Source organism: Rhopilema esculentum, chromosome 21 (assembly GCF_057945365.1).
Source record: "Rhopilema esculentum isolate cy_ngs chromosome 21, ASM5794536v1, whole genome shotgun sequence".
NCBI classification, from domain to species: Eukaryota; Metazoa; Cnidaria; class Scyphozoa; order Rhizostomeae; family Rhizostomatidae; genus Rhopilema; species Rhopilema esculentum.
Genome location: NC_142835.1, coordinates 6,327,320 through 6,346,500, shown reverse-complemented (window position 1 = coordinate 6,346,500; position 19,181 = coordinate 6,327,320). Strand labels below are relative to the sequence as shown.

Genomic DNA, 19,181 nt, shown 5'->3' with positions numbered 1-19,181 from the left:
TTGTTAGTTATAGTGCAATGAAAATACAAGATTGTTGTGAAACCTGAAGTTACTTACTCCAATTTTCCGAAAAGGAGGTTAGACCAGCATGGCCCCTTTTGCAGAAACTTTCAAATCAAAATGCAATTACAATACAAAATTGTTGTGAAATCTGAAGTTGCTAACTCCAATTTTCCGAAAAGGAGGTCAGACTAGCATGGTCCCTTTGGAGAAAGTTTCCCGGGCCCTTTACTTTTGCCACGCAATCACTGCATACGCATCTTGATGTTAGGGAGCCTGTATTTAATATCAGAGTTGTCAGGCTACATTGCTATCAGATGCAATCAAGCCTTCTCTGAAGATGTGACAGACGTTGGGTTTACGCAGTCTCAAAACATTAGCAATAACTATTCCCTGATCAACTTACTCCAAAACTAAGTGCTGTATCACATTAATTTGAGATAATTTTTTTCTATGAATAAGCAATTTGAAACAGAATGGAAACAAGAAAATAATCGAAAGTTACGCCATTTATCTTACTTGATTTGGTATCATAACAACACAACAGATCGTTGCAGTTAGATTAAAAACTGACAGTCTTTAAGAAAGCTTTCTGAAGTTCATACAGCTCACGTTATTGAATAACCAAATCCTATTTCTTTGCATTGCGTCTTGTTCACATTGTTTTCAAAATCACTAAAAAAATAACACAAAGTAAGCTATCAATATTCAAGTGCAATATCTGGAGAAACAACGAAATAAACACAAAATTTACACATTGCTTTAAAAACTTGAGCGAGGCCTTGATACAAATATTCAAATCAAAATGAATATAAGATTTTAATCCACTGAATATGTTATCGCAAAAGAGATTTAAACCTATCAAATTTGAGCGAAATTGCAAAATTCGAAACCAAATAATATTGAAACAAAAATGTTGGCAAAAAACATTCACCTTCTCTCCTGGTCCATCTGGTACTGGGTTTTCGTATGACTGTGGGCCTGCTATTGTTTTAGCTCCAGCTTCGACGTCTTTTTTTAGCTTCTTGCTGCTTTCACCATCCATTTTAAACTTTTATATCTATACCAAGAACATGGAATATTCTTCATAAATAAAGCATAATATCTTTCACTGCCATTAATTTTATATATCATATAATTTACACTCAAATAACATCAATATTTTATTAAGGCAACGGATCAAAGTAGCCTTTTGATAGAAATCGCCCAGTCTACATATAAAAGTAACGAAATGTTCCCGGTGCTACTTCAATGATGAAGAATGTCTTAAAAAACAGAAAAAGGAAAAAAAAAATAAAAAATAGAACAACTTACCGATGAAACTAATAGCACCAGAAATACAACAGCTCTTCTTTGGAAATCTGAAGTCCGAATTGATATCCAAATTGGTGCACACCAGTCCTTGTACACAATATGCAACCGGGAATTCCCTTCAAATAACGAACAGGCGAAGGCAATTTCCAGCAGCGCAATGCAGAAGACAATACATAACGCATGCGCTAAGACATACGGCCTCCCTCGCATAAATTTTTAAACATTAAACTGATTGTTTGAGTTGACATTACGTGAAATTCAAAGCAATCGGAAATTCCCTTTGACCAAAGAATAGCCTCTTTCTGGGTACAAAAAGACAATGTGGAAACCTTTCAGTCCAAAGCGAGGTGGAAAATAGGGGGGGGGGATTTGTTTTTAAACTTTAATTCCTCTGCGTGGCAAAAAAATGTTTTAGTAAACCTAGAAGGTATGAAGCAGTGGCAGAAAAGGAACATTAAAAATACGTTCTAAGGCCAAGCAAAACACAATGAATACTTATACCAGAAACAGATTCGCAAGATCTACTGTTTTCGAGAATAACTGCTCCAAAAATCATCGAGTAATGGAAGAAAGCAGGTTCACTCGAGGAAGAGGGGGGCGACTAGCTTTTGAAAATTTGTTCAGCGGAGGGGAAAATGTTATCCCCAGATATAAAAGGAGCGACAAGCTGACGTTTCTGCAGATATCGCAATACCTGAAAGAATACATTGGAAGTACAGTAGCTGAAGTTTCTGCAGACACGCAATACCTGAAAAATACATCTAAAGTACAGTATTATCATCCAAAGGGAATCAATATGAGTTACGACAATCCTTCTCCGGTATGGGGCGGTAAGCGAAAGTTAAGAATTATTAAGCACATCACTAAATGCCTAAGAGAATATTCGACAAAAACTTTAAGATCTTCGGCTACATAATCTTAGTCTATTTTTTGTACAGAAATATTTTTAGATACGGCCAGATGTTTGAGTTTATGTTACGCATCAACCTGCGCGAAATTCAAGGAAATACTGCCGATATAAACGACAAACAAGTTTAAGAAAGGTTTTGGTACATTTTCAGAGAAAAATGAGAGCTATCTATCAAATTTTAAGACGATTCTATTGCAATAACACCTTAAATAAGCCATCTCATGTTTTGTGTTGCGCCAGCCGAATCTCAAGCCAGCCGAATGACGATAAACCTGTAATGGCCGCATGCGAAAAGCAGTTAAGTTGCGATAAACGAAATTTTAGGCTATGAAACGGAGTCATAATTAAGGAACTTGGAATTAGAAATTAAACTGACATGTTTAAAACGTTAAATTAAGTTTACATTCATGAAAAGGTTAACAAACCATTATTAAAACACGGCTTCATAAAACTGGGCTTGGACAGGGCACCTCAGCGACAGAGCGAAGGGAATTCCCCTTGGACGACATCAGGCGAGCTGCCTGGTATTTTACTTGACTTGAACTTTTATGTTTAGTGAATAATTCAGCATTAAAAGCAATAATGAAATGAATTTCCCATTGCAACCTATACATACTTCTGTTTAAAAGATGAATTTATAGTCAAGGATAAAGTATTTCTGTTGTATTAGACTTCAATGTGCAAAAATTAAAGAAAAATTACCGTGATTTAAAGATTTGCTGCATATCTTTTCTATCTTTCGCAAACCAACTTCAGCAAAAGAAAACTAAATGTCTTCAATCTAGAACGGAATGTAAATGCATCAAAAGTTTGTCCACAGCGAAATCTGACAATTCATTATCTCTTACAACTATAAGGTCACACTATTTGTTACTTTTAGTTGAGGACATAGTATATTACCCTACTGAATTGATGGTTTGCTACAACAAATATTAAACAGTCAAGTAGGTCTGGAGGCCTTGGTATTGGAATTTGAGGCCCAAAATACGGCAACGAAGCAAGGGGAATTTCCCTTGGCATCTTTTATAAACTGGCTAAATTCCCATGGCCAACTGTATTTTTTAAGAAAAATTGTTCATGTTATCAAAGCAGGGATTTTCGACGAATTCCGAAGGTTTCCTTTGTGTGGATTCAAATTTACCAACGCAGTTTCCTCTAAGATTTGTAATGAGTCTACGTTCCAGAATTCTTCAAGGATCTACACTGAGGTGAGAAATATAAATTAAGATTTTCATTTCATAAAAATAATGATAAGACCGAACAGCTAATAACACCAATGTTGTAATTGTGATTTTCAACCTAAATATTCAACCTATATGAATTCATTAAAAGAAACTATATAAGGAAAAGAAAGTTACATTATCTCCTCAAAACTTCCAAAATTTTACCTTTAAGCTCCAAAAGAGAGAGGAAAAATATTCAACGAGACACAACAAACATAAGCTTCTATAAGGCGTATTTCTAGTTAACAACTAAAAACATTGCAAAGTGTCTCAAAATGCAGATATTATCTCGATTAGTGAAGTTGCAGACAAATTCATTATTGCAGACAAATTCATTATCTCTAACAACTACAAACTGGCACAATTTGTTACTTTCAAGTAAAACTAAGGTGAGCTGAGGATATAGTATATTGTCCTACTGAATTTATGGTTTGCTACCAAAATTTCTAAACAGCCAAGAAGGTCTGGAGGTCTTAGGATTGGAATATGGGGCCTAAATTCTGGCAACAAAGCAAGGGGAATTTCTTTTGGCATCGTTTATTAACTGGCTAAAATTTCCATGGCCATACCTTGAACGAACTCCTTCGCAGATATACAAACGGACAACTGTACTTATTAAGCAAAATTCTTCATATTATCAAAGCAGGAGTTTTCGACGAATTTGGGAAAGGTTCCTTTGTATGGGCTCAAATTCTCTTTAAGCTCTGTATTGAGTCTACGTTCCAGAATTATGAGGACATTGACTGAGCTGAGAAGGATAAATTAAGGTTTTCATTTCATGAAAATAATTGTGTATTTTGAAATGTCCAAAATGCACAAACGTGCTGAATAACCAATTTGTAGGATGAAATATGAAATTTCCTTTTTAAATAAATAGATTCTAAATTCAAAAACAGTGCACAATAAGTAAGGTAAGAAATTTTATTTCCTTCGATGTAGTTTGGAGGTAGCTAGGAAGCCTTACTGTTAGACAATGTTTGTGCATCAAAGCAAAAAGAGGCTTGCCAGAGAGTCTTAAACTGCAACAATCATAAGCATCAAGAAAATGTCAGCATCCAAAAATCAAATTTTCATAGAACTGAACAATGCATATTGGTTGATAATGGAGAATAAAATTACCTACAAAGAAAACTGTAACGGCGTTTGTAAATGATCCCGTACCAACGCTTCATAGAACCATAACAGATTCATTCTCTTTACAATAATTAGGCCACTCTCAAGACGTCTGCCTTGCTGGAGATGATATCACCCAAATGGTCTGACTGTGTGTCAGTAGGCCGCAAAACTACTGGCAGGACAAGACTGGTAGCTATCTGGAACAAAAAGAAAAAATTCAGCTTGTATAATAATTCAGTCGATTTTTTGGGGGTTCCAGCCTAAGGGCCTCTTGCAAAAATGAAATGTTTAGTGCTGACAACGTCTTGGTTCAGTTTTAGACTTAGCTTAAGTTAACGTAGGCCATGTCTCACAAAGGATATATTGAGGAGTAAAAACTAAAATGACATTGCGGTTTTTCTTACGAAATAACTGTAAACGAAATTTCCCCTTGAATCTTTATATTTATTTTAGGGATTTTAATTCTCTCCTTGGTAAAAGTTTTGAAAGTCATCACTGGAAACAAATATAATGAAAATAACGTATTCAACTGAGCAGGCACCTCGCGCTAGCTAATTTCAGTAATTAGTGTTACTGCTTACATTGCTAAAGTTCTTTAAATATGAAAAATCATTGCCAGTTTGCCTTTTTAACAAGCACATGCTTGAAAGATAATGTAATCGAAACGAAACGAATAGGCAAATACCAACATCTAACCAGATGAGAAAAGAAAGGGACATTGAATAAAAAACAAAGAGGAAGGACGACAGTGAAAGGGGAATGTGGGAAAACTAATGTAGAGAAGGGGATAAGACAAAACTCGCCCAAGAGAGTTATTACTGGAAAAATTTCTTTTTGATGAAAGAAGGTCAAAAATCAGAAAAACTTATATACCCTTGACGAAAAGTATGTTAAAAGTATCAAATATCCAAAACATGAAAAGAAACGGAATCATATGTAAATGCATCGTTATGGTAATCTAATGTTGATTTTTTTAACAAGCAAACATAATAAATTCTGGCACGACTACAGATATTAAGGGACACATCTATACAAAAAATGCGGTTACACAATTATGAATGAAAATGATGTGACTCTAAAGTAAAAAATGAATTTTTGAAGAGTTAGAAGAATAGACCACTAATTCATAAATTTTGCACAAATCAATTTTAATCGCCCGGGGTATAACTGGCGTCGAGATTTTGTTTTGCCCCTCTATGCGAAAAGACGTTGTAGTAATTCAGAATGTGACGTCAAACAAATGAGCATATGGTATAAACAATCCCAACGGATCGCGTATTCAACTCAGTTGAGAGTTTGACTGCGCAAACTCTATCTAAGCAAATCTAAACACAATTTCAAACACACAGTCTATACGAAAAAGTACGTACAGGGGATTGGATATTTGCTATTTTGGAGCTCCGCAGTGAAAATCAGTAAAACTACGATGAATAAAATCATCATTCTTGGACAATATTGTGTAAATAATTTGCTATGAAGGGTAGACACATTATAACTGAGAAAACGCAAGAGAATGGTACTAAAGGTGAAAGAGCCGCTAAGTTATTGCACCTCTACGAGGGCGTATTATAGTCCTATTTCGAACCCGTCGAGAAAATTTCTCAAAATTCAGACGAAAAATACCGGTTGCTATCTTCGCGCAAAGATTGAAATTTTCATATAAAAAAGAAGCGCCCCATGTGCTCTTTTAGCCTCTGTGTGTACTTTTTGTAAATCGAAAATGAGACGTATGCAATATTGAAGACAGTATGACATGTCCTTGTACTAGCCTACGAACGCTGTACTGATGCACTATCGATATCCGGGGACTTGCTGTTTTGAAATCCAAAAGGCCGGTTCGAAACTTGAACAAAAGAGAAAAATAAGACACTCAGTGCAATCATATAAGGTTTATTGTGCCAGAATCATGAGGACATTTTTTTTTATACTCAAAAGCATGTTTTAGAGAGGAAAATTGTTAGAAATTTGATGAAATTTATCGCTGCGGCCTATCCAAAACAATTGGCGTTGAGGGTGAGTGAAAACTACTGTCTTTTGTCCAAGTACTTTTCCACCTGAACCCAATGTGCCCAAATACTTTTCCACCTGAACCCAATGTGTCCCATCAATGATGGCACAGAAGATACGGATCACTTTTTGCTGCATTGGAATTTTGCAGAGAACAGTGACATAACTTCTCACTGCTGTAAATGATGTGCTCCAAATTTATGAAAGTTCTGTACCTCAGCACAAAAATAATTTCCAGCTTTTTTATACAGAGATAAAAATTTTCAATTCGAAGCGAAGGTAAACTTGAACTTAACAATTAAGTTCATTTTGGATAGAGAACGCCGGAAGCTAGATATCGATTTTCCCCCTTAAATGTCCCCATACTCTCAACTTGTCCAATAGACCTCTTTCACGCGGCAGCCACTAAGATATAAAAACGAGGCTAAAGCCACAAGATTCTCCGGTCTACTGATGGCGGAAATGGAATCGTTTGATGGTGTGTTTTATATATATCTTATTGCTCAAGTAGTTCTCGTAGTTTTCTGTTTTATGTAATAGCTATTGGGTAGTCATGCTATTTGGCTCTCAATGGTGTCGTCTTTATAATCTCGCCTACATACTGCAAATTAGTAGCTTAATTCTCATCCCCCTTTATCTTCAAAATAGCAAAGATGCATCAAACCATAACATGCAATACTTTGAATCTGGACAATGCAGACATATCACTTACCATAAAAATTGGCCTCGTTATTCTGATGCCAATATGGCAACGTCGCGTAGAGTTTATCAGTCACCACAAAACTGAGAGGTAAACAAAGCATTAGAAAAATTGATAAATTTCAATATCTACGTACTAGGAAAAAGGCCTAATTGCATATAACCAGTTGCTTATAACTTTGTAAAGTAAGAATTCTTTTGAAACACAAGATAAAAGAATGAGATTGCTAGCATGTGACAAAATCATTCTCTTTACAGACTACCCGCAAAGACGAAGACGAAATCAACAACCTACTTTCCAACAACAACGACAACAAGGTGGGTTAGAATTGAGTGCTAATCAAAAAATTAAAAATACTCTGACATTATGGTAAATTTCTATACAATATGTTGATCAAAAGCGAATCGCAACAAAATTACAAACTCAACTATAAGAAACAATGGATATGGAAACTCTTATGTTTAAAGGAATTGAGTCATGATAAAAGAAGAGGGTATACCCAAACGTACCCAAATCCGCAGGAGTCATGATTTTCGTGCTGCGATGCTATTGGTTAACCTGGAACTGGTCACATGAACTCACTTCGTACTGATTTACAAAACAGTTTCCATCAATAGCAAGTTGTCAACAACAGATGCCTATATCACATGAAACTGCAGTGATCACGCCGAAATCAAATGACCTCCTATAGAAATGGCCTATTTACCATGACTATGTACCAAAAAAGCACCCACATATGGCTAAAAATCCTCTTTTTTGAGATAAAACGTTGTTCAAAATTGCATTTTAAACCGTAGCTCAGCCTCAGCCTGCTTTTAATTTGTTCTTAACTTTTGACCAGTTTCGAGGTTCGTGTTCTTATAAAATTGTCCCTTTTTGCCTACACGTGCACCTTCTATGCTCTAAAGCAATCAATATTTTTTTGTTTCTGTGTGCTGTCAAACGATTGAGTTGTGGGCGCTATTCTATTGTAAAAGTTTGGTCAAACAGGTGAGTTGAGCCCTAATGTCACTGTAGCATGCTGTAGCTAGGCAAGCATTTTGCAACTAATTTTACCTTGTTTTGAGCTTTTTTTAAAAAAAAAAAAGAGGAAAATCAGAAAGAAACTAACTTTTGGAAAGTAGAAGCACTCTTGACTTTAAGGAAGAAAATTTTAGCATAAAGAAGAAAAAAATAAGGAAATCTCGTTTTTGGAAAGTAGAAGCACTGTTAATACCCTAATGGTTCTTAGCTAATACGTCAATGATTACAAATAGGTCTTTATCAAATTATATTCAAGACATATTGATAAAAAATATATCAAAAGGCCTTTCTTACATTTTTTATTATGAAATACGTCGAGGCCTCCTGACTGAAGAGAACTGCAGGCAACTGTTTGGCCAAGCCATCTTTAAATCTTGCACTGACAAAAAGTCAAGAAAAGATCAAAATGACAAAGTATAAAGAGTTTAGTTCAAAACATCGAGAGAAGATTATTGAAGCTACTGAATTAAGTGAATGAAGTGAATATTACTGATGGAAGTATTTGACTCAACATGTCAAAGTTCCTTAACTATTTGCACAGTATTCTTATTTACTCTTTACCTGACGGTTGCCAAATGATCGCAGTAAGCATGAAACTCGGAGCAGAAACTTACAACCATCCTTTTCTATACACCAATTGCGTGTACAGCTCTGCCTATACGGCAACGAGCATTTTGCAACAGACAGGAAAACAGTAATTTTCACTACTAACTTTTTTAATATGACCAGAAATCACATTTTGGCTTTCCGCTTTATTCAGAGGAAAGTCAAAATGCAAAAGGTTAAGTAAATCTAACTGACCATGTGGCAGCTATTTTTTCTTATTTCCTTTTGTCTGTTTCTATAATATAAACTTGAATTATTGTATGCCTTTGTGCATGTTTTATACTACCTTTATATAGCATTACGGTACCTTATATTGGATACAATGGAGACAGGACAAGGTTGTTTCTAAATATTCTTGAAGGAAATTTATATATATTTATCTCGGGTGGTAGGAGTACAAATCGTTTCATGCTATGCAAGGCATGTTTGCGAATGCAGATGTTAATGTTGATTTAAAGCTAGCTGATAAAAATGACTGAAGATAAAGAGCTTCGTTGGTGTTATGGAAGTACTTTAGGATAAATTTATATTTTAAACATTGAAGAGTCTAAGCTACTTGCACTAACAAGTATCCAATGTATACTTGTAAACTATTTCCAATTTCAGAATCATTTCAAATCGGCGTTTGTTCCATTCAATGAAAACTTACAAAGAAATATAAGTTTGTTAAAACAGACGTTTGTTAGTTATGATTATAGAAGTTTTATTCAATGTTAGCTGACATGCTGAAAACTGAAACAAATGATATACTGTACAGTGAAATAAAGAGTGAAAATCATTAAGTATCTAGTAATTGCAATTCTTAAATATACAAGATTGCGTGTGGTACAATATAACGATATAGTATCAATGAATGTAAATAAATTGTACCAGGAATAAATCATTCTTATCGAAATATCCCTGAAAAAGAACAAGGTTCTTAATTCACTTATTGCTAAACTCAATGCATGTGGGTTCTTTGAAAATGCCCTGGTCTATACTTATCCGTATGTAAAACGCCGCAAATAATCAGTTGGTATTAATAGCACTTAAAGCTCTTACCAGACAATCTTGTCTGTTGTACGTCAAGGCTCTATTCTTGGTCCTTTTTTGTTTAACGTATACTTAAATGATCTTTTCTATTTACAAAACACGCAATGCTACATAATTACGCGGATGAAAACACAGTTGCTTATTTTTCAAAGACAAATCCTGCTCAAGTTTGGTTAAAGAAAAATCAATTGATTGCAAATTCCAAAAATTCCATGCTTATATTTTAAAGAAAGATAGGGTAAATACTTGTTGAATAAATGGTAATATTTAGGAAAAACAATCAAACCAGAAGAAACTGGGAAACTACTTCGAGGTCAGATTGACTATAAACTGAATTTTGAACCACATATTCAGAACTTTGCAGAAAAGCCGCAACACAGCTCGGATTCTAAGAGAGAGAAAATTCTTGTTCGCAGCTTTGTATACTGTGTTTAATTTATTAAGCATCCGGGCGTTTATAAAAGTTTTTGGCTTTTGGAAGGGATGACTATTGGAGAGGGCCGTTTATTAGAGTAGCGTGTTTATCGAAAAAAGGTTTTTGCGAGAAGAAATCTTTATTTTCAAATCAAGTCTGAAAAGTGCAAAAATCTAACCAAAAAATATTTCTCTTTTTTCACTTCAAAATTATTTCTTTATCATCTGAACCATTTGTCGGGGTAATCGACAATATCGATAAGACATTTCTTATAAAAACGACATAAACACTCTTGCAATATTTCTAATACTAGCCCTGGGCGTTCATTGGAGGATGGGCGCTTTCTCAACAAATTCGACTTTAAAGAGGCGTTTATTTGAGAGGAGTGTTTATTAGAGAGAGAGGGCGTTTAATAGATCAAATATGGTACTCAAATTCTATATACTGTCCCTTGATTTGGTGTTTTTCATCAAGTGCCTCCTTACAGAGAATTGACAAAATACAAGAACGCGCGTTAGGACGTTGATATAGTGAGTTACTTTCCTAGTCAAGTTGGTGCACAATTCATATTTCATGTCGAAAGTCCTTCATTTATGCAGGATATTTTCAAATTAAAATCATCAAAATTTTCGTTACCACTATCGATTTGCGTCATCATAGGCCTAGCCAAGAAACGTTTTGCTCTACTAATCAAAGGTACCTTGGCCCCTCAAACTTGGAACAGTTTATCAAATCAGGAACTTAAAACCCCTTGATCGACAATAGAATCCGTTTCACCGAGAACTGGGCTGCGAAAGAGGAGGTAAATAGAGGGGCTTTAGTTAGACTATCTTAGATCAATTATTTTACCTTGCCAAATTAACTCAAGACAGCTGATAACCTGGATATTTTTCAAAGAAAATGATCCAAGGATGGGATGGTCTTAACAGTAAAAGTAATGAATGTAAATACAAATAAATCTATTAACCATTTGTGAATATTATCGTCTATAAACATACCATTTTTTCATGAAGAACTTTGTAAAATATTTCTTTTATTTATAGCCTTTTGTTCATCGATGTAGATTAGTTTTCTGTGTACATTTTCGCAAATAAAAAGCTATAAAATAACATTAACAAAACGACAAGAAGCTGTACAGTAACATTTCAAAAATCTTTCATAGACGATCTATGATATATGAAGCTTTAAAAAAACATTTCGAAGTTTAAATAAAAGTTTTTGATTACCCACCTCCTAGCTTTTTGATGACAGCGAAAATTATCGTTCATTTTGTGTACTTCTTCAACATCTTCAGACTCAAATAAGATTTTCCTGGCGCGACCCTAAAAAAAGCAGATCGTTATAAAATGTAAACAGAAAAGATTTCGCTGATATTTGAAAAAGATCATTCTACTATATGTGAATATGCAAATGAGCTAAAAACGCTGATATTGCTGCTGATCGCCATTGTTTTGCGAGCCGTATCTCCTCTCACGCTGCTGGTCCTATTTTGCTCAATTTTTACGGGTTGGTCCACTAGGGGTTCTAATATTACATGGTGAGCTTCGTTTTTCGATTTCTGCCTTGGTTTTTTCGATATATAACATTTTTCTTCGTTATCGCGTTGCCATTGTACATCGCTTCTCATTCGTATAGATTTTATGGAAGAACCCTTTGTCAACGTTTTACAACAGCTTTCCGCAATCCGCAATATAATATTTTTTGTTATCGCGTTGCCATTGTCCATCGCTGCTCATTTATGGAAATTCTATGGGAGAACCTTTGTCAACGTTTTTCAGCAGCCTTTCGCAATTAGTTCAGAAGTTTTATAGGGCTCATTCATATCTTTTCAGAAAGTTTTCAAAACATTTTTCTCTCTCTCTTCAGCAGCGATATCTATGCTCCGACGCCAGTTGAAAAGTACGGAGGGGTTGGCAAGGGTAATCAAATAAAGACTCATAAGAAAAATTCTGCACGAAAACTCTTTTCTTTTGCGAAAAGCATGGCGCATTTTCGAGCATCCCCACATGTAACCAATATTAAACGAGCCCCACAAGGGCTAAAAGAAATGTAGTGATAAAAAACTTAATCATTAAAATCAGAAAGAACAGTAGAGCTTGAGGGGGTAACCCGTGAAAATACATAAACGAGAACAGCGAATAGACCGGGGCTCGCAAAATGTATTTAAGCATAGATAATAGAAAGGAGAACTGGATTGGCAGCGCGGCAACTTCAAAGGACTATGTTGAAAACGAGGATATTTTGTGTGGCGTGCAGAAGGTTTATTTCCGGTTGCAAAGGAGAGTCCACGATAACAAGGATCAATATGAAAACTTTAGAAAAATTGGCATAATTTGGAGTTGAAATGGTTGGAGCAAGTTGTTGTGTATCCAACTGCAGACGATATCGTTGTAAACTTAAATATCCTCACTTGAGTTTTTTCAATATTAATCGCGTAGGCAACTCAGAATGGACTGCAAAGCTTGTTCACTGTGTCGATAGGTGTGACAAGGGTTTTAAGGTTAAGAGTGCAAAGATATGTGCTGTGCACTTCAAAGAGGAATGTATCTTTATAGGTATGTGAATGCATTTTATTCAAGTATTTATGTCCATTTGATAGTGCAAAAAACGAGTCAAATGCAGACTTTACCGGTCAACGGGCTTCCTTCTTCGCACGTATCTTTAGCGGACCCTCATTTTGCCTATCGACCAAGATACTCTTGGAATACATTTTATCCATTTTTTGTTTTTGACATAGGAATCTTTACCTCCTCACGTATCAATTATTTTCATTTAGGAAAAAACAAAATCACATGTCCGCGTAAATAAAAACATATATTAAGATGCCTACAACCTGTATCTTGAGAAAACTCCAAAACTCAATGTCCTACAGCCTGTAGGATATCTTGAGAAAATTCCAAAACTCAATTTCCAAAATGTTCTCTTATAAAATCCCTCCACATCCTTCTCACCAAATATGATATGTTTATTTTAAGATTTGAAAATTTACCAAACCTAAAGGATACCAAACCTACTGACTTTTTTCTGTTCTAGATAAGAACGGGATCCCAGAGTTGAAGGAGAACAGTTTGCCAACTGAACTTCTTCCTCAAAAAAGCATTGTAACACCTAAACCAGCACCCAGAAGAGAGTTACAGTATTTAAAGCCACAAGAGCCAGTAAAAGCGATCAAGTACGCTTGTTTAGACGATATTAAAAAGGATATTCGCTTTATCAAAGACCCATGGCAAATTATTAGGAAATGTGATGAATACTTGTATGTTGTAAAATTATCAGAAAATGCTGACATTGAAATAAAAGTAAAAATTGACAGTTCCATTGGTTATGAAATTGAGTGTCAAGGGGTTAAGCTGCCAGTGGATCATTCTATATACAAAAAGAATTTAAAAAATTTGCAAAGGTGCAGACTACAATGGCTTTTGAATGACATAGATAGTTTTCAAGGATGTCCCGGAGTAGTGAAACCCGAGCTACAAAAGTTTGGACAACTTCCGACTACAAGGTCTATTGTCCCTTTCTATTTACATTCGAGATCTAAGCCACTGTATCCAGACAAATGTGGTGCAGCTGAAACAGTTGATGAACTGTCTGATGATGAAAGATACCCTTGTCATGTAGTTACAAATGTTCGGTCTTCAGCCTGCAACTTGCTGGTGCACAATGAAGGACCATGTTTAAACTGTACAGGAATTGAAAAAAGCTTTCACCAAAGAATGAGAAAAGAACAGGAGAACATCAAAAAGCCAATTTCAATGAAAACACCTTTGCACAAAGTGGCAAAATCAAAGCTTGTTAAGGCAATAAAGATTGCTAGAGAAAAAGAAAAATCTCTCAATCAAGAAATTTTGTCTTTGAAAGAACAAATTCACCAGGATGGAGTATTTCTAGAGAAAGAAGTGCATGAAGATTTTAGAGGAATAATTGAAGGTAAAGTAGATGAAATGGAGGAAGGGTCATTTGAGAAATTGTTTTGGAAGCAACAAGTTGAATCTTTTAGTTGTAATCCAAGTTCTTTCAGATGGCACCCCATGATGATTCGCTTTGCCCTTCATTTGCACTTGAGATCTCCATCTGCATACAATGCTTTGAGGGAAAGCAAAGTTGTAAGGCTTCCTTGCGAGAGAACTCTCAGGGACTATTCCAATGTAATCCATCCTGAAGCTGGATTTAGTAAGGAAGTCCTAGATGACTTGAAAAAAGATGTTGCAAAGCTACAACATGACATGCAGCATTATGTTGCTCTCCTTTTTGATGAAGTATCAATCAAAGATGACCTTGTGTATGATAGCACAACTGGTGAACTGATAGGATTCATCAATTTAGGTGACAACATGGATGAATTCATTGATAGTTTTAGGAAAGGAGAGCTTTCATCCTGTGTTGCTACACATGCACTTGTTTTTATGATTGTTGGTCTTGCCTCAGATCTGAAGCAGACAATTGGATATTTTGGCACAAGGGGAGCAACAGCTGATATCCTTTATCCATTGATTTGGAAAGCAATAGGATATCTTGAAGTTTATGTTGGTTTGAAAGTTATTTTGATGGTTTCAGATAAAGCAAGTCCAAACCAAAGATTTTACAGAATCCACAAAAATGACAAGGATCCTGCTGTTTACAGAGCTATTAATATTTTGGCTCCTGGGGAGCATCGGTATGTTTTCCTTTTTTCAGATGCACCCCATCTCCTGAAAACTATCAGAAACAACCTTGCAAACTCTGGTTCAGGTTTGAAGACAAGATACCTCTGGAACAATGGAAAGCATTTACTTTGGAGCCACATTGTCAAATGCTACTTGCAAGACAGCCATGGGAAGTTAAGAAAATTGCCAAAAATAACAAGAGATCACATTTTCTTGAACAGCTATTCCAAAATGAGAGTCAATTTAGCAGCCCAAGTCCTGAGCGAAACAATGTCAAATGTTATAAAAGTGTACTGTGATGATGAGGCCTCAGAAACAGCAAATTTTATAGGGCTTGTGGACAAGTTCTTTGACTGTTTCAATACACGCTCTTTAAAAGAAGCTCAGTATAAGAGAAAGCCATTCTTGGCCCAATTTACAAATCTTAATGATCCAAGATTTGAATTTCTGCAGTCCACATTCCTGGGCTATCTAAAAGATTGGAAAGATGCAACTGAGAAGAGAAATGGAAATTTCTCAAAATCAGAGAAAGCTAAGATGTTTTTATCACCTCAGACCTATGAAGGTATACAGAGTTCAGTTTATGCATTGATAGAAACCACAAGATACTTGTTAAGCCATGGCTTTAGCTATGTCCTGTCAAGCAAATTCAGTCAAGATCCTTTGGAGGAGCACTTTGGTCGACATAGGGCTCTTGCAAGACGCTCCACAAACCCAACATTGTATTCATTAGGATATCAGGAAAACAAGCTTCGCATGCAGAGATCCATTGCCATGTTAATCACACCAAAAGGAAATGTTAGGACTAAGAAACGAAAACAAGGCATTACAGTTACAAGCAGCCCTTTGAAAAAGAGAGTGAGGTACCCAAAAGCAAAGAAACTGGACATTAAAGAAACAAGTCAATAATCAAAACCAATTTGGAAAAACAACAATTTTAATGTGAGCATAATTTTTGTATCATAATTTTCTATTAGAGACCCACTAATATTGCTTAAAATGTATCTTTTTAATATGTTTCTTATAGGTACCTTAATTTGCATTGCACCTTTTTTTGCCAAATTTCACATTTGCAAGATTAAATTCTAAAACCTGAAACAGGATATACTCAGTCAGAAGTTTTAAATTGGTGCACCTGTTTGACCCATGATGCAATGACTATTTGAATATATCACAGAGTTCAAAAAAAAAATTAAATTCCGTTCTTGTTCAGTTAAGAAAATATTTGTTTGGTAGATTCTTACCATATGCTAATTTCTTGCTTACTTTTTAAAGAAACTTTTTAAAAAAACTATGACTAACTCACTGTAATCACATTTTAAAAATTTTAGTCTCTATCATTGTCTTTTTTAGTCTTTAGCTCTGTTCGTATCCCCTTCTGTTTTGAAGATTTATCAGCCGCTCTTCTGTATTTATCAATTGTGTTGTTTGCATAGCTGTGACACCGTATCTTTATGTATAATGAAAGCACAGCTTTTTGTACAAATAATGCATCTTCAAAGCTGCATTGTTGGGGAATCAAATTCAAAAATTTCCTTTCAATTTCACTGTTTTGAAGACAGTCTTCTAAGATGTAAGTAGCATTTATTGTTTTTTCAATTTTCGACACATGTGTTTGAAAGATGTTCTCTGCAACAAGTAAAATTGCACAGAATCCACTTTTTGCTTGTGTCAATCCACCTCTGTTCAGGGCACTGATGAGTTTTTCATTTGATTTTTCCTCGCCATCTTCTGCTTTAAAGGAATCTATGATAAGTAAATCCTTATCAATTGAGCTCACTTTCTCAGGGGTACTGGTTTTCAAAAGCTTAAAGAATCTCTTTTTTAACTTGGATAATATTGCTCCTCCTACATATGCAATTACATCTTTCTCGTCATCTGAAATCTTGATTTGCGGCACAGATTCTTCATCAAGAGCAATTCCAAGCTGTTTGTGAAGACTGGTCTGTATGTACAATAAAAACCATGACTCGAATCCAAGAGGACCTTCAAGACTTGACTGAAGGGATTTAATAAGTTCCTGGTCAGAGCCAATACTATGGAATTCTCTCCACATGGTTTCTCTTGCCACTGCAACACTTCCCTTGCCAAATTTTTCAATAGTTTTTTGCAACTTTGGAATAAGGAAGTCAAGGTTTGGAAGAGATTGCTGAAGGAGTTTTATTTTTTGTTCATAAAGGTGATCTAGCATTGGATCTCTCTGCATCATAATTATTGCATCTCTAATAATTGAATTCAACATGTTTGAGTCGATGACCAGGTTAATTTTCTGTGATTTTTCTATTTTCTTTTTTTCATTCTCTTTTTTCCCTTTAGGCTTTTTAGTTCTTGAGCTAATACCTGGGTTGTCACCATCTGGTTGCTCTTGTAGGTGGATGAAAACAATCTCCCTCTCGTCACAGTATTGTAATAATACTTCCTAAAATTAAGAGCAACAATCACTTGACAAAAGTCTAAAGGATTAGAAATGTCTGAATCCATGGTATAGTGGAGGGGTTATGCAGCAAATCTCTGGACAGCAGTGCAATACTTACTGTTCAAAGATAATAGTGGGGTTATGCTTCTTGGATATAAATACTGCTCTAAAATTTGTACAATTAACAAAGTTATTTTTTATACAACAAAGCTCCTATTATATAAAGAGATGCATGAAAAAGCATGTACAACTGGCGATTTCCAAGAGAAAACAAAGTAGTGTAAGTCCCAGCCTAAGGAAACTCATATTTTCATATCAGGTTGTTTAGTTTCTTTCATGTAAGAAAATATTTTCAAATGAGGCTTGTTGAATTCTTATATGTTCATTTAGAAACTCCTTTTTACATAAAGCTTTCTTGTCAAAAATCATCTTCAAGGATAGCGCTCCATAGTAAACAAGGACACCAGAAAAATGAAGATGCATTGTTTAAGTATAAAATACTGTATATAGTTGAACTTAGATTTCGTCCCATTTTCCGGAAATTGGAAAAAAATCAGGCTGCCTAGTTTCTTAAAAAGGAGCAGGCTGCAGTATATGTCATTTTTTTCTAAGTGGGGACTTACTTACTTATAAACAGTGTATTTGCTTTAACTTTCGCCGTATGCTTCCTAAAACTTTCATCACTGACCACCGGCGATAACATGAAAAGAAAAACTTTTAGCGCAAAGGGAAATATTTATTGCATTCAATTTCATCATATTTGTTAAAGAGTACGCCGAAAAACATTATTTTCAAGCTTAAGGCCTAAGCTAAGGAACTCTTCTGCTAGCATAGGAGTTGTCGAGGTCGTAGAGCGAATTTTTCTTACCTCTAGAATATCTTCATCGTCGAAATTAAAAATGTCATCGAAATCGTTAGCATCCGCCATCACTGAAACTGAACTCAAATTGAAAAACCGAAACAAAACTTCTCTTCGTTCACGGCTTCAACGTTGCACTCCTTCAAACCGGAAATGAACAATCTACTCTTGGCTCCCGAAACGATAAATCCTAACATTGAGTGAAGAGGACAAGGGACGCTATTGTTCCCAGTCCCTAGTTGCCAATCCAGTTCTCCTTTCTATTATCTATGATTTAAGCAAGTTTCAAACTTGCCTCGATATTGCAACCGTAATACATTAAATCTGTATGCACATTTCAGTGAACGGGAGACTAGCTCCCCTAAGAGCCCCGCTACGCGCGCACCCGATAGCCGCGGCAAGATTTACAAATACCGTAAATCCGCGAATTAACCCCACTCGAGTAAGCCCCCACCCTAGAACTAAAAATTTCAATAAGCCCCCTCTGTTACCGTTAATTCTAGAATTGGACCGACCCCCTTATTTTGATGAATTTTTGCCATCTGAGGTTTCCTTTGGCATTTTCTTGAATTGCCACAAAAACTCATACTTTTGGTAATAATTAATTAAAAGCTCATAAAGAAATTCCTACTAAAATAAACGAGATCTTTTAATAATTTCTTTTTAATGTCTACAACAATTTTATAAGCCCCTCCCCTCGTATAAGCCCCCCCCTCGAATAAGCCCCCATCCAAAAATATCAAAAATAAATAAGCCCCCAGGGGGCTAATTCGAGGGGGGCTTATGCAAGGGGGGCTTACTTAGGTGGTAAACCATTAAAATATTTAAACGAAGAACACGAATAGACCTGGGCTTGCAAATGTTTTGAAGCAACTTTCAATTAACGGAAGACTAGCTCCCCTACGAAGCCCGCTACG

At 35.5% G+C, this 19,181-nt stretch overlaps 3 protein-coding genes across 14 annotated transcripts in view; 1 reads left to right on the top strand and 2 right to left on the bottom strand.

Annotated features, from left to right (window-relative positions):
• Positions 1-501: 501 nt before the first annotated feature.
• Positions 502-19,181, bottom strand: part of LOC135684304 (bifunctional FAD diphosphatase/FAD synthase) — a 44,663-nt gene continuing 25,983 nt past the window's right edge. Inside the window, exons 3-10 of one of the 4 annotated variants that reach the window (XM_065199823.2) lie at positions 11,577-11,668; positions 7,780-8,672; positions 7,283-7,353; positions 4,567-4,760; positions 4,017-4,195; positions 1,315-3,005; positions 935-1,060; positions 502-675 (exon numbers count right to left, since the gene is read on the bottom strand). The gene's annotated coding sequence lies outside the window, so the exon portion shown is untranslated. Of the gene's footprint in view, positions 676-934; positions 1,061-1,314; positions 4,196-4,566; positions 4,761-7,282; positions 7,354-7,779; positions 8,673-11,576; positions 11,669-19,181 lie in introns of all 4 variants that reach the window. The other 3 variants (XM_065199822.2, XM_065199821.2, XM_065199819.2) reach the window with 3 other exon arrangements.
• The window catches only part of LOC135684316 (uncharacterized), a 33,608-nt gene continuing 16,228 nt past the window's right edge, over positions 1,802-19,181 (top strand). For 5 of the 9 annotated variants that reach the window (XM_065199840.2, XM_089114849.1, XM_089114848.1 and 2 more), the window contains exons 1-2: positions 1,802-2,144; positions 7,528-7,587. In XM_065199840.2, coding sequence (XP_065055912.2) covers positions 1,802-2,144; positions 7,528-7,587 — 403 coding nt within the window. Of the gene's footprint in view, positions 2,145-6,850; positions 7,049-7,527; positions 7,588-12,690; positions 12,902-13,379; positions 15,899-19,181 lie in introns of those variants that run through there. The other 4 variants (XM_089114845.1, XM_089114846.1, XM_089114850.1 and 1 more) reach the window with 4 other exon arrangements.
• Positions 16,317-18,405, bottom strand: LOC135692189 (uncharacterized). The gene is made up of 2 exons (XM_065210256.2): positions 18,274-18,405; positions 16,317-17,408 (listed from the first exon to the last, which is right to left on the bottom strand). Exons 1-2 carry the CDS (start codon positions 18,331-18,333, stop codon positions 16,317-16,319), a joined length of 1,152 nt encoding a protein of 383 aa, XP_065066328.2. The 5' UTR covers positions 18,334-18,405.

What these genes read in the sequence shown, in the direction of transcription:
- LOC135692189 (XM_065210256.2), bottom strand. Translation starts at nt 18,333, where the DNA reads ATGGCGGATGCTAACGATTTCGATGACATTTTTAATTTCGACGATGAA. An exon ending in ACGATGAAGATATTCTAGAG is followed by an intron (nt 17,409 to 18,273) that starts GTAAGAAAAATT and finishes TCTTAATTTTAG; the next exon opens with GAAGTATTATTACAATACTG.